The sequence below is a fragment of the Amblyomma americanum genome, chromosome 1 (genome assembly GCF_052857255.1).
Source record: "Amblyomma americanum isolate KBUSLIRL-KWMA chromosome 1, ASM5285725v1, whole genome shotgun sequence".
In the NCBI taxonomy this organism is placed as follows: Eukaryota; Metazoa; Arthropoda; class Arachnida; order Ixodida; family Ixodidae; genus Amblyomma; species Amblyomma americanum.
This window is the reverse complement of record NC_135497.1, coordinates 156189179-156205184: the sequence shown is the minus strand read 5'-3', so window position 1 is coordinate 156205184 and position 16006 is coordinate 156189179. Positions and strand designations below refer to the sequence as shown.

The following is a 16006-nucleotide window of genomic DNA, read 5'->3' as shown; positions in this document are numbered from 1 at the left end:
CTTTGGACACTACTGATGATCATGCTGAAGTAGAAGCACTCTTCACATTCAGGCTAGTAATAAGCCTAGTAATAAGCCAGCCCTGTTTACAAGGCTGCCGTTCTCACTTCTTCAAAAGGAAAGTCGGCAGCTGAACCAGCTGTTTGGCCCATCCCAGCATGCATAAAAAGCATACATTGCTTTGGTTGTTTATATCAGAGATAGACACTCACACCTGTACAACGGCTGATGCACTTACGGGCAAAAGGTAATCACGGTGAAAAGATGCGAATAATGCAGCGCCTACGCCGTCCGCTGTTCGAATTTTTTTTCATCGTGCTTTTAACTGGGTGGTAAGAAAAAGACGTGAAGAGTTGTCCTAGAATGTATCATGGACGACTCTAGCGTCTTTTTGCTACCACCGAAGTAAAAGCACAATGTAAAAAATTCTGAACAGTGAAGCACGTAGGCACCGCGTTGTTCGCATTTCTTTTCATCGCCCCTGTACACACGACTAGAAAGTCTAAATTTTTTCTTCTTTCATAATAATGACGTTTTCTTCCTTTGTGAGGAAATTTTAGCTGGTAAGAAACATTTGAGTATGTGTTGGTAAGTGTTAGAGGGACAGAACACAGAATTTTAAGCACGCAATTTTTTTCGCCACAATGGAAGGCTTGCCGTCTATAAAGTGCTCGATTCTGCAACAGCTTTGTTAAAAACGCTGTAGAAGATTTTTAACTATTTTCGATCAATGCGTCCACTTGTTTTTGTTTATGTGCATGCGCCCTTTTTTATAATATGTAACTTTTCTTAACATTACACACTGTCAGTGCTAGTTATCAATCTCAGTGTTTCCCTCTAGCACAATTTTACATTACACTTGCTCAATTTCAGTAAAAAGAAAAATTAATTACATCATTGATTTCATGCAAAATAGATTTACAATGCTCAATTTGTAAATGTTCTTGTTTCCGTTATAAGCTTTCTGTGGAAATCAGCGTGCATAGGTCAGGTTTAATTGTTTGGTTTGGTTTAGGGGGTTTAAAATCCCTAAGTGACTCAGGTTATAACGGACACTAGTGAAGGACTCTGAAAATTTCGACCACCAGGGGTTCTTTAACGTGCACTGACATCGCACAGTGCACGAACCTCTAGAATTTCACCTCTATCGAAATTTGACTGCCGTGGCTGTGATCAAACCCGCAGCTTTCAGGTCAGCAGCCCAGCGACATAACCACTGAGCCACCGTGGTGGCTAAGTTTAATTGTGGTCACACAATAAGCTGCATGCCTTATACATGTCTGCATATGCCTTATTTACAGACACATTAAACAGCTTTAGTTAAATCTGCAATGATTTTACAAATCCCCGGAAGCCTATTACTATCTTTATTATTTGGCCAGCATGGTAGCAGCCATAAGTTTAGCTCATCGCCGCCTCCACAATTATGTGGCCAGCACAGCAATAGCCATAAATTTAGAAACAATGCTTCACAATGTAGCATTCAGCACATAAACAAGGCAGAAGACAAACCCAGCACAATGCCATCATTGCCTTTTTTGTTTGTGCTTCATAGCAGCACAGCACCATTAATCACCAATGTTATTAGCTAGCTCCATAGAGAACAACGTGGCAGTGTTGCACTTAGTATGCTCAAGTGCTTTTAAAAAACTGATGCTATGTTGTCCTTCGGGCCTCCTGGCCCAGCACACATCTAGAAAAGCATCATTTTTGGTACCAGCAAGAAGACTACCACTGTCATAAATAATTGCAGACAAAAAAGATAATGAATGAAAATGAGAACATTCCTGAATCTTAGCACCATTATCAGCACCAAATAAGTCCTCATGTTGAATTAATGTGAACAATTTTCGTTAGCAGGTTTGATTTTTAACAGTTTGATTTTATGCAGAAATGTCAAGATAATTAGCACACCTACTGGATTCTGCAACATGGCTACAATGAGTTAACTGATATCCACTGACATTAACGGCACTGAACTTTCAAGTTAATGCAACGAACTTCATGTACACAGTGTGTTTAAATGCAGCTGTGGTATATATCTTAAGCCCCACATGTGGTCACTAGTGTGACTTTTCGATGACTGCACATGCAGAATATGTTTATGCAGTACTGCAGCGTACCAATTTGCACCCAACTACTAGCGCATTTACAGCTCAAGAACATGAAGAATCTAAAGCCCATGAAGATGGGACTAGAACAGGCAACACTTTGGCAGCAATTGCATGAGTATATCAATGCAGGTCTTCAGATAACCATCACCTCAATGAATAAGCTTTCTAAAATAACAGCAAAATACAGACAGTCCTGTTATCACAATGTGACACCTTCCGAATGCATCATTTTGTGAATTTGCACTGATGCCAAGCAGAGGCATAGCACCTGGGTATGCAAATGTCTTGTGAGAAGAGGAATGGTTTCACTACAGTAGTTAAGGAAACTTACCAAGCTGTCGCCTTTCCTCCATCGTCTGGGGCACTCGTATGTCTATGCATGTTGAGTTGCTCTGCTCCTGGACGTGCAGGAACTCAAGTGACCGCCTCAGGGCCTCGTCCAGATCTCCTGCAAACATGAAAAACAGCCAATAATATTGATGTAATTTGCAGATGATTGCTGGTTACACAGCTCCGTTAAGCTCTGTTCACTGTAGCATGCAGTAATAAATGCAAAATAAACCTCAACAACCTATGCCACAAAAATTTGTCATTCCAGGTGAAATAACATTAGAATAGGCATCTTACACAAGGTGACCAGATTGTTCACCTCAGCATAAAGAGGCGTAAAATGGCAGTGAGGAAGTAAAAGTGTTGCCTCGACTTTTCACACACTGTACCAAATGCAGTTACAGTAAGTAACAATTTGTAAATTTGTTTAAAATCAGTTGAGTTTCTGTTGCAAATGATCATATCTTTATTTTTTATTTTCCTTCCAACTTGGTGCTCACAGTGTGAAAAGCTATCATTAAAAAAAAAAAAAAATATCAGGTGAAAACTGTGCATTATGATCTAGACCTCCACAAAAAAGAAGAAAGAGAGAGACTTCAGTTCTTTTGATAACGAACGATGAGACAGCAGGAATAGCCCTCAAGAACAAGCCTGTCCTGAACAGAATAAGACATCTTCTGGTTACACGATTCAAAAGAAAAAACCTTCCTTGATCATCCAGAGTACCAACTGTAACCAGGCAATTTTTTTCTTGATGGAAACATTTCAAAACAACAACAGATAAATGGTTAACGACTACAAGCCTTCTTTTTTCACTGTGTGTCTTGAGCATGGCAGACATTAGACAGGCCAGTAACTGTCACAATTTGTAAATAGTTAAAACTTGTTAATCACCAATAAAATTCTCAATTACTGGCTGTGAAGCATATGTTGCAAGGGGGTGGTTTTCAAGAAGCTTGCTGATGCAAGGTAATTCAATCTAAACGATTTTAACTTCTGCCGTCTAATGAAATTGGGCATTCCTTAAGTATTTGCAGGCTCCGACCATGTTTTCTTGTCACGGCAGGCTTTCTACAAGAGTGGTACAGTAATGAAGCATATAAAAGTTGCTAATGTCAGAATTACGTATGATTTTTCAGTGAAACTTTGTACTTAAGCATTCAGTGGACTTCCCAATAAACATGCCAAACATGATTGCTCTATACCAAAAAATTTAAAATTTCACCTACATGCAATACCTTTTAAACATTGCATTACAATGAACTTACCCGAGTGTTCAAGAAGCCCGACAGCTACATAATAGTGCGCTAATGCACGGTAGTGTTCAGCCTTGACCAAGATAAGGCTAATCCACGAGTAAGGTACATAGTCCTTGACAGGAGGCATCGAGATCAGCTTGTGCACTTGGGCATAAACCTCGGCAACCTGAAGCAAGAGTTACAAAAATACAATAAAATTTTTCTTTTATTGTCATTCAGCTTTTACAAAGAACCATCTTTTCAGTAAAACCAAATGTGAAAGAGTGATTTCTCAGCTCTACCCACACACTTTCTTTAGAAAACACAGAAGGATTTTCCCTGGTGGCAAAGAAGAGGACTTCTTTTCCTACAATTCAGTTATTAAAAAGAAGTAGAACTTAAGTGGATCCAAACTTTACAGATTATCTTTTCTATTTTTGCACTGGCATATGCACAGAAATAATATACGAATTTACATGATTTGCAAATCACATTAAAGCAGCCTCTCTTTCAGACTGCTACAGCTTTACACTTGACCATGTGAGAACTGAAAAGCCACCATTCTTTACCTCTGCTGCTTCTTGGCCCACTTCTATGCAAGTCATGACTCCTTGCTTCTCCACGTTACCCAAAATCAGCTTTTCAAAGAGGCATTCACGCGCCTGTGCCTGAAAAGTGACCAAAAAGACAGGCAGAAGTATACATGTTACCAGAAAAAAAGAAAACAGTGCAAACAAAAAAAATTCCACATATTCAAATGTGCTAAAATGATTAGAAGGTTCCACGGTGATTCCAAGCACCAATATATCTAAAAGAACACATCTGGCTACCACTTTGGCACACCATACATAGTAAAATGCACATTACTAGCATGACACAGCAAGCTATTACCATGTTCCACTGCTGTTACCGTTTCCAGTGGGAGTAGCTGCACACACCTGCATGCAAATGTGCAGTCGGTTTCCAGAAGAGATGGTATTACCGGCAGTGCAGTAACAGTAACTAAAATGTTCCGATGCTCTTTTGAGCTGTACCAAAATATGACCTAAAGAACAAAATGTGCATTTAATGTCCAGAGCAGAAACTTCAAGCCATTAGAAAAAACCTGTTTCTACGCCCAAGCTATACTCATGTTCAGTGTTTGTAACAAGATAACAAATGACAACTACTACTCATACAGGACAGCCCATCCTGACTATCTTTAGCTTGTCCACTTTAACACAGGAAAGCACTAAGATCAGAAATAAAGTTCCTCCTCAGTATCCAACACGTTTATGCTGCTAATAGTCACTCAAAATTAGTGGCAGCCATAGAAAATAACTGAAAACTGAGGTCTAGAAAGGCCATTTTCTGAGAGTCATTGTAGTTCGGATGGTGAACACTACAAAATAGCTTCTAAAATCAATTCTATCATCCATTTCCTGCTCAAGTCTTGTTCCAACAATAGTGACAGTGAAAGTGCAAAGTGCAGGAAACAGCTTATTTTGGACAGAACCTGAGCATGTAGTCAGCATCCACTTCGTTCGCCTATACAGTTCCACTTACATAGCAGTACTGCCAATTTGATTGCAACACATCAGTTCACATTAATGCTTGGCATTTCAGTCACTCTGCAGCCTCAACTGCTATATGGTAGAAAAGCTGAGTTATGTACACCAATATTACCTTTTACACTTTTCAGTCATTATGGCTGAGCAAAGTACACGCACAGTACAAGTCACAAAAAAAAAGCAAACAGTACACAGTTGCACAATCAAACTGTGTTGACATCTTGAGAATTACAGATTTAAGTTGCGGTATATTAACGCACAAATAAGGGACCGGAACACTCACACACAAGCCCAGTATGGCTGGTAAATTTCACAAGGTGATGCAAAAGTGCAGTGCGATCTCAAAACAGTGTTTTGTTTAGCTTGAACGCTACTTAATTGTATGATACTAGGATCGGGATCATGGGTGCAAAAATTTATATTAATAAAATGTGAACTTCCCCGGATTCTTTTCCAGGTGTAATTTGGGATTTGCAAGGTTAGCTTTCAATGTTTCAAATTTTCTTAAAATTGTACATGACTGAAAACTAACAATGTGAAAGGGGAAATTGTTGGTATATTATACTTTTTACATTATTTGAACATATATAGCATGGTAAAAAAACACATTAAACTTCTTTGTTAGGAGATCACTCTTGACACTTCATTGAAGTGTACTGCACATGAGTACCCTGAAGAAAGTGAACTGAAGTCACCTACCCACTCCAATGTCAAGAGAGCCATAAACTTTCAATCCAAGTTTCAGCCACTATACTATGTCCTAACACCAGTACAACTACCACACACACCACAGAACCCAGTATTTTGCTAACGTGCTCAGCTAGGTTTGTGCAGTTAATAACTCAACATCATAATGGCCATACTGGATCAGCAGTTATGAATGAGATGCAAGCGCAACAAAACAAGGCACAGCACTTGTTCCACTAGTACAATGAGTTCTTTAACATACGTGCACACTACAGAAACCACTGAGGCTTAGGAAAGAAAAAAATGCAGCACATTACTCACCAGCATGACATGCGTAAGCACCTCTAGTGTTTCTGCGCTAAGGTCCATGCTAGGTGGCTTACTGAAGTTCTCCCGGATATAGCAAAACATCCCTGCTGCTCGCAGAAAGCTGTCGACTGCAGCATCAATTCCTGTGCTTTTTCCTCGGTCCTGAGAAAAATGGCATGCAAGGCTTAGGATAAAGGCTTAGGATAAAACCCATTTACTTCAAAAGAAGACTGCATACTGGAATGGTCACAAACTAGTAGTTTTCAAGGTTCCAGAGGTTGAGGCCCACTACTTTTTAAATGATTCTAAAGTGTACAAAAATCAGCTGGTAACTAAAAATGAACAACAATGCTAATATCAGCTTAATATTAACATATAAGCAGAGAGAAAAAGTGACAACCGATATGGCAAGCACAGACTTCTGTGTTGGGGTATCACATTTCGTAACTGAGTAAACAAAGCAGCCTAGGTCAGGTATACGGAAGTGGCAGCACTTCAACCTTATCGTTAAACAGTATTACACAAAAAAAATGCTCCTGTTATACTTCAAAAAGTTTCAGTAAAGCAATGAGATCAATGCTCAGTAATGTTCTTACAGTGAATGCTATGTACAGAAGTTAGGCAAGTTATCACACCTCCAGTATTTACTACACACATACATGTCAAAGTTTTTACAATGAGATAATTGTATTCCAACTGACAGTACTTACTTGTTTAGCTCCTATTTGTGTGTACAGTGCTGCAATGTTGAATAACACACTTGCTTTCTCAAAGGCAACCGTCTTCTGTGTGCTTGGAACTCCAGTTAGAGAGTCAAACCTACAAAGAAAATGCACGTCTACTAAAAATCTGAGTCAACAACCATAATCAGGTAATGCAGACACGAAAAGTAATAGGGCTGGAGAAACAACACAGGTGAAGATTCAATGCAATTCAATGCAATGCATTTTATTTCCAGCATGAGTACAAAACATTTACATTTCTGAAAAAACATTTCTCAACATTTCAAATTTACAAAACATTTCTGAAAAAAAAAAAGAAAACAGTGCTTGGAGCCACAGCCAGGGGCTAGTTGTGGGTATAAAAAATAAAAGTGCATTATTACAAGGATAAAGTCTCAAGGCTGCTGTTCCTGCATCTGACATGCACGCACTTGAAAACATGAATCACACCAGCAACTAAACTCGGCCCAAAACGCACCATCCAGATCTCCAACCAATTCAGAAACAAACATTTCTTGCATATTTTGCGATACAATGTTCTGTGATTGACAATAAGCAACACTTGTGTTCGTTGCGTTCTCTACTTCAGCAGCCACTAAATTACACACGCTTCTTTCACAACACAACAGATGGCCAATGAAAGAATTCAAGCTCAAAAATTTCATTCGGAAGTAACAAGTAAGCAAATATTTTCTGGCATGTAATTTTCTGCCTTACAAGGCAACAAAAACAACTACTTCACAAAACTTCCTGATCTTCCTCTTAATCAGAGCTAGGATATCAAACTAACGTTTGCTCTCTTATCCATGCTGTTCTCTTCCCATTCCCTTCACGTTGCACCTATAACTTTTTTTTTTCCATTGCTTGCTGGGCTGTCCTTGGTCTGCAAGTTTCAGCCCCACAGGTTAGTGCCGGCAGACACGGTTACACTACTCTCTTTTTGGGTCAAATTAGTAGACTTCTGTTTGTGGCTTGAGAAAGTATGAATTGCAAAAAGGCTGCAAGTTACCACTCAAAGAAGATGCCCATGCTGCGGTTGGGGGGGAAGAAACGCCTGTCCACAAAGTAGAGCAGGTTGTAGTACTCGAAGAGTAGCTGAACACCGGCCTGGTCCCGTGTTGGGGTACGGGCAGCCTGCAAAACAAAGGTTGCAGACACTTTAGAGTTGAACTATACAAATTAAGGATTGCGAGACATGCTGCTACCAAGCTCAGTTTTCTTTTTTTCCACGTCACATGCTATACAGAACCATCCTTGCATTTTCCCCAATAGAGATGAAGCTGCCATGACTCGAGAAAACCCAATTATGCTGTGCTTCAATGTGCCTGAAACTGTACAGCCATGACACTTAAACCTGCAAATGATACAACATACACAGGCTTCAGTGGGAAGCGTGCGTACATGTGTGTGTGTGTGTGTATATATATATATATATATATATATATATAGTGCAAAGATTCTGTCCTGACTACCTGCGTAAAATGGAATATCCTCTGAAAAGCAGTGCATAAAAACAGGACAGAAATTCGCTTAAGGGGCGACGTGGCAACTAAAACTATTTTTGTTATTTATGCATTCAATATAACAAAATTTTGCACAGGTATGCCACTTTTTATGCCGATTTCAGTCCTGCATTTTATTTTAAGCTAGGTGTATAGTTCTTGAATAATTGCAATTGACACATTCATAAGGTCGTCCACAGGGCATTAAATAATCGAGAAAAAAGTGCACAAGTTTTTTTTGTCAACATCTGCACAAAGCCCTGTTCAGTGCAATAAAGATATTAGTTCTTTTTTTAGATGTCAAGTTCTTATGGAAATAAAACGAACTTCAGCATGCAGATCTACATGAAAGTGTTTTGCGCAAAAATATGTTTATGTACAAAAATGCACATAAAAAATTGAGAGCCTTGTTGCACTCTTCAACATCTCAGGGCTCGTGTGCAAAAAACAATCATTCTACTCTCATTTATTATGTAATGCCGAAAGAGTGAGTGAAAGCAATTGCAGAAGAAGTGAAAGCTGAGAAAGTTAACCTTAAATTTATTCCCTTATTTGCTTCACTCATTACCTTGTATCCGTTTGCTTTTGGTCAGAGAAATCTGGCGTTGCAACCAATGGAAGCTCTGATCTTACGATCTCTCCTCTTCATGGCGATACTACTAAGAAAGTGGTGCTCCATCGTCGGAAATAAGTGAAATTTGCGATGCACTGCGACCATCAGAAGCCCGAGTCGCTCACAATTTTCGGTGACCCAACATAAAAAAAAATTAATTTTCTAAATTTACACTGCATATTTCGCTATAATTTTTTGTCATGAGACACACGAAGATCTGAGCATTGCGGAAAAAAAAAACAACTAAGAAATAAAAAAATCTTGACCAAATAGGCCAATTTTTTTGCCATATTTTCCCTGAACAAATTTACACTATTTCTGCAAAAATAAATACTCATTGACTTTTCAATATAGTGGGTCATCAGCATACCAGCCTTTCTCAGAAAAGGTCCACTAACTGTTAAAATCCTGAAACAGATTTCATTGTAAAAACATGTTTGGACAACAGAGCTATGCAGTCCCACAGATGGATAATGGTTCACTAACAATGGCATATACTGCAAAAACAAATAATAATAATAATGATGGGAAGCAATTTCTTTTGTTGATACATGCATAAGTATTTGGAAAGTTTACTGTGGGTAGAGTGATGGCCTGTATACACAAGCACACACATATACACCATTTTTTGACACATAGGACCACAGCCACTCTTCTATGCCATTTCTCAAAACTTATTCCTTTGCTTCAATTAATAAAAAAATTCAGTAGAGGCACTTAAAGGGGTCATGACACCATTTTACAGACTCGAGCCGTTTATTGCATGTTGTTCACTATGCATCTCTGAACAAGTGGCCAAAATATAAGCTCATTTGGTGCAGCGAGTAATTTGTCATTGAACTTTTAAAAGTTCTCCTGAGCCATATGGCAGTCAGGCAACGCTGACGTGCTCGCGTTCCATGACGACATAAGCCGACGGTCATGTGCTTGCTCGCGACTCAACGACTGAACTGCACACTGTGCATAGTGAGCGTAGGGGAATGCGCTCTTCGTTGTTCAGGCTAGGGGTGCAAAAGGGTGGAGGGGAAATCGCGCGCGCCACGACAGGAGAACGAAGTCCAGCTGTCCAGCTTCTTCCCCATCTCAGCGACATCGCCACAATGTGTTGTGCAAAGAAAATGAACTTCAGTGCAATGAAAAAGGATACCTTGTGTTTTTTCTAGCTCTGAGCTCACTGGCTGCGCACAAAAAAAAAGGCTTCACTCACCTGCCGAACATCCATGAATTCCTGAATGGCGCTGTCATACACGGAGCTATCTTCACTGTAGTGCTCCATGATAAAGTCCTGTCAAATATAAGCAAGACTTGAAGTCACCTTTAAAACATGTCATTTCATGTACAATACAGATTTCCCCATCTGCATATAAAGAAGCATATGCAAAAACTTCAGTCCTAAATGAAAATGCCCAACACGGTATACATAGTTCTACTAGGACTGGTGCAATGACAAAGGCTGCTTGTACTATCAACAAATTCTGCCAGAAACGCAGTGCTGCTCTACAAATATAAGAAGCCAGTCTGAAAACGTGTGATGCAACTTAATACCATATCCAAACCCTAAGGCTTAATTGATTCACTCCTCATTTGTTTTCGTTTTATGAGGTTTACCGTCCCAAAGCGACTCGGACTATAGGGACGCCGTAGTAGAGGGCTCCAGGTAATTTTAGACCACCTGGGGTTCTTTACCATGCACTGACATCGCCCAGTACATAGGCTTTAGCATTTCGCTTCCATCGAAATGCTACCACTGAGGCCGGGATTGAACCCAGCGGCCCACACCTCATCCAGGAGGCTGTTGAATGAGGTGTGGCACAGCTGTAAATTGAAGTGGCAGTGAGACAACAATGGTATGCAGTGTCAGTGTCATGTTTAAAGGAATGAATCAACGTGATGCACTGGCCCACTCATTACACTTTATGCATGCTTTTTAACAAATCATGGCATCGTACCAGCCTGCCAGCATTTTACAGACTAGGTACATTTTCGTGCAGTTTCTGATTATTTAAAAAGCTGAGGTCTCATTTGAAAAGCAAGAAGAACCACAGAAGAGAAAAGACAATGCAACAAAAACGGCAGCAATGCTGAGATAAGTGTGGGAGCCCCCAGGGGAATACTTAAAATGGGAGTGAGATGTTACTGTGCTCAGCTGCCAACTTTTTGAAAAATAAGGAAAGGCGTGATGCTATTCTCTAAAAAAATTAAGGAATAATTCCTGGATAGTACACCGATGAAAGCCAACATTACCACCTGCACTTAAAGGTCAGTGCAGTGATACCTCAAACAAAAATCAGTAATGGCATGTCACAGGCAAAGGAAGGTTTAAAGCAGTGGTAATCAAAGGATCCAGCCCAAAAAAGCATTAAATGTGGTCTCAGTGTAGTTACAAAAACAGGCATTATTAGTGTGCACTACTATCACAAGGTCAAACCAGTGTCTTCAAACAGGTATACATATGGAATAAAATCTCTGGCACTGCCGCAAGTATGCCAGCATGTCGGGACATGCACGAGCACCAGAGCTGAGAGGCAGATAGGGGCTTGAGCTGCCATGAATTTTGATCACCAGGGGAGAGGGGCCCCCTCCTGCCAACTCCTCCGAAAAGACTTCCATATTTTCCCTTCCAACTTTGGGTACATTCTTTGCATAAAGCGCAGAGCTGCAATGGGCATCGTATAGGCACAGGAGTAAAGGACGGGAAATAACTCACGACTTGCGAACCTCTTACTGAACAACAAATTTGAACTACAAAATAGCCTGCTATACAAATTTCGTGAGTTACTGTATGTTTGCTGTTTGCAATTAAGAGACCTGTTCCATGCGTTTATATTTTTGTGTACATACTGCATATTTTACTGCGCCTGTATATGTCTTCATTTATATGCTCAGCGAGCATTCACAAGCATGGTGTTGCTTAGATGGGCAGTGAATGCATTAGTGAACATCAGCAAAAAATAGATATCACCACCACTACTACCATTCATCACTTTCAATGGGAAGACCACTCCCATTATTTTTTTAAGGTCCTTAATTCTTTTCATTTACTGCACTGCATTGCCTTAAAGCCTCACCAAGAGTCGGAATTTCCAATGCCAAACATATTATGAAGATGAAACTTCAAAGTAAAAGGTGTGCACTACAGCAGAAAAGAAATAAAAATGTACAAAAAAATTAGCTTTAATGATTCTGATTTCCCCACATGCACAACCTTCCTGAGCCACCTTGTACCTAACACCCATAGTCCTTTAAGGTTCCATGTTCATCTTCAGAAATTGCAGCTCTGACACAGATCAGCCAGAGGTAGCACTCTTTGCACATGTTTAAAGCCTTGCATGAATCCTAAGGATGTCACATATGCATATGTTTACTTAATCTATAAGATCAACATAGAACATAAGCGTGAACCTTTACTGAAACCCACAGTAGGTCAGCAGTCGCTACTTACCTTGAATGGCTCCTTAAAGTCTATGTCTTTTGTCTCCTTGAGGCCCAGAGGGATCATTGGCACCACCTGTGACTGGCTGAAAGTGCAATGAGAGTAGAAACAATGACTCCACCTTGCTTCAATCAAAACTGCAAGGCAATCTCAATAATAAAAATTCAATAGCAAAGTAACAATTTTATTCACTGTTCCAGTTCCACGATTACAGTTAAACCTCTATTTAACGAAGTCTGTAAAATCGGCAGTTCGGAATACTCAAATTTCGCTACATCGAAATTCATCTCCTAGCATGCTAAGAATCTGCGAAAAACGAGCTGTGGATAACTCATGGGGAAAAAAACCTTTATTTGCGATTAAAGTAGCCCTTTACCAAGCATCAACGACGTTAAAGCCTACTCCACATTCAAGCGAAAATGATCACGATTCCTGCTGCCGTGGCGCTTGCGAGCTTGCGAGCCACCTTAGCACGTCTATCGCACCAACCACCTCATGGGTAATGGGGATGACACACCCGTCCTGAGTTGATTTCGCCGTCATCATCATCCTCCTCCTGCATGTGCCCCGAGGTCACTGCTAACACGACGACGCGTTCCGCCGCTGCCACCTCGTGACCATCGGCAGCGGTCTCGTGGAGAGCCTGAATCTCAAAGTTTAGTTTAGTTACACTGTCCAAACACAGCTTATTACATTAAATCTGCCAATCAAATTATTTCTTTCAACTCAGAATATCTGAGGTAAAACTATTCCACTTCAGTCACAATGCAATAAAATCTGCAGCCCTTGAAACAGCCCCCCCTGCGCGCGCACGCGCACGCACGCGCACACACGCGCACACGCGCACACACACACACACACACACACACACACACACACACACACACACACACACACACACACACACACACACACACACACACACACAAAATACATTTCAGAAGGCCAGAGTAATATTGGGGCAGCTGCATATAGTCACACATATCCAAGCTGAAGATGTGCAGCAGACATAACACTAGGAAGAAAAGTGAAAACAGGATTAGTGCTCATCCCATTTGTAGCCTTCTAACGTTCTGTCCGTTGTACTTCCTCAGTTCAAATACAAAAACTATGCCAGTGCCTACACTGCTGCCATGAGAACTGCATACTGATGTCTAGGCAGTGTTATGTTATCAGAGGGAATTTAGAATCCACTGAAAGCACGAACAGTAATATGCACTAGCTGCATTTTTTTATCAACGGTCAGAAGCATATGATACAGCGTGGTTAGTATATGATGGAAGCTTGTACGCTATAGCATATGGCTGAAATCTTTCTCCTTGGGAACCAAGTGGCACCAGGCTTCTTAACACATGTTTATAGACAGCTGGACAAAAGACTGGCGAGTAGTAAAATTTATATATACATGTATTCTTCAGACTGTGCTTAGGTACATAAAAATGTGACTGCCATACTCACTTCTCACTCTGGTAGATTTGCACCGAACTGTTGAGCTCAGCCAGCTGCTCCTTAAGCAGCTGGAGGTTTGAGTTGAGAAAGCTCAGTTCCAGAGCCACTGTTTCACGGAGCTTCTTGTTCGTGGTAGCCCTGCAGGTGGCAACACAGGACATGGTGAAGAACTTTCTCACATTCACAGCCCAACTGTGCATTCCATAATTCTCACAACAGAGTCAATACTGCTGCTGTTCTCCATAGCTGTTGCTAATATGAGCAAGTTCAAAAATACACAGATGGGGAAAAAAACAAAAAAAAAACAAAACATTAGGAATACTCAAAATTTTGTATAATTTCTATTTCACTGCTCATCACTATGGACAGAAGCAGACCATTGATGGAGAAGTTTTTTCTCTGAAGAAATATTTTTCTTCGTTATTATGGACGACTTGTTTTATGGAAACCTTTGCTAGGGAAAGAAAGTGTCCACATCAAAGAGCCACGACTGTATTGAATCACCATCACATACTCGGCAACTCGTACATATGACTTCAGAGCTGTTTTAGAATGTGCACAATTCTTCGCAGTGTACCACTTGGCGCCAGCTTGGCCGCTACAAAGAGCATTTGGAAAACCGCCATTCCGGCATGCAACATTACGGTGACTCCGTGGAGTGCGCATTCGAAGACATCACCACAGTTATGCTGGACTATGCAAGACCAGGACACGCACCGCGACGCGTCGGTAGCGGGGATTTCGCGCGTCCCCTTTGGTGCCTGCCGCGGTGGCTGGATGGACGAGTCGTGCCAAGGACGCTGGTACGAAGTGGGGGTGGGGGGGAATTGTGCCGTCGCGATTTTCTGCCCGATTTCGACTCGATTCCGGCCTACGGCGAACGGCGCCAGGAATGCGCGGGTTAGTCCACGCCAAAGCGAGATCCGAACAACCGCGGCAGCAGGGCATGCATTTTGCAAAAGGCCGCCGAGATAGGGGCACCCGGGACGAATAGCGCTCGTCGCTGCAGGGAACGAAAGGAATGCCCAGGCATCGGAAGTAACGAGCATCGTAAATAAAAAAGTCCCACAGATACACGTAAGGCAGAAAATTCCAGGTCCAACAATATATTCGAGCGGTGGCGTGGCCATGGTCGCGTTGCATTTCAACAGCGATGTTATCCAAGAAGGCTTTAGCTGGAGTAGATATATGCCGAGCTTGTATTAGGCGTTTTCATGCGTGCTTCAGCACAAAACACAGAGAGAGAGCGCGCGCGAGAGAGAGAGAGAGTCGGAAGGTGTCCAGTTTGAAGAAGCTGCTACATGCAGTGGGAATGAAACTGAAGCAGCATTGCCGGCGATCGTCTATAGCAGAAAGTATTTTTGAATTCGATTACAGTTTTAAAATGATTATGAATCAATTTTCAGAACGCCAGTGCTATGCAAAGAGTTGCAATACGAAGTTCTGAAACGAACAAAAATATTAAAAAAAACGTACGAAATCCGAAACGCCCGTGGCGATTCTGCGTGTTCTGAACACACCCTGCCAGGTAGATTTTTCCGAGGAACCCATCGCACTCGTACTTGGAAAAGCACAAAAAAAAAACATCACCAGCGATAAATGCGATTTATATGCGGGGGTTAGGGGAGGAAAATGCGTCAGCATATGGGCTTCGATTTCATGTGCGCTTTGTGTTGAACTGAATTCATTCACAGCAATGTCATTGTAGGTTCTTTTTTTACCCTGATGCGGTGGTTCAAATTTCCCGCAGTTCCACGTGACTGGCTCCATGCTGGTCAGATGGTACAATTCTTCGGTGGGCATCGAGCTTCGTTCATGCGCGAAGGGTCTGTAGTCCGACTGGCCAGCAAGCAAGAAAGCTTCCCGAGCGTAAGAACTTCAGAAGGGGAAAGCGCCATGCTTCAGCTAAGCTCTCGCCGAGCCTCGTCCAGCAACCATTGGAAGCAAACCGTCGACCTCTCGATGCCAAGGAGAGAAAAACTTTCCCACTTCTGACATTTGAACGGGGCTGCAAACTGTTTCCAGACTTCAAATCGGTCCATCACTAAGCATCGCGCAA

The 16006-nt window shown here is 41.3% G+C and overlaps 1 protein-coding gene across 3 annotated transcripts in view; it reads right to left on the bottom strand.

Annotated features, from left to right (window-relative positions):
• Positions 1-16006, bottom strand: part of Rhp (GTP-Rho-binding protein rhophilin) — a 105080-nt gene that overhangs the window by 10798 nt on the left and 78276 nt on the right. For all 3 annotated transcript variants that reach the window (XM_077647433.1, XM_077647434.1, XM_077647432.1), the window contains exons 3-11: positions 13957-14085; positions 12508-12583; positions 10273-10350; positions 7960-8084; positions 6939-7047; positions 6241-6390; positions 4252-4350; positions 3713-3869; positions 2446-2562 (exon numbers count right to left, since the gene is read on the bottom strand). In XM_077647433.1, coding sequence (XP_077503559.1) covers positions 2446-2562; positions 3713-3869; positions 4252-4350; positions 6241-6390; positions 6939-7047; positions 7960-8084; positions 10273-10350; positions 12508-12583; positions 13957-14085 — 1040 coding nt within the window. The remainder of the gene's footprint in view (positions 1-2445; positions 2563-3712; positions 3870-4251; positions 4351-6240; positions 6391-6938; positions 7048-7959; positions 8085-10272; positions 10351-12507; positions 12584-13956; positions 14086-16006) is intronic.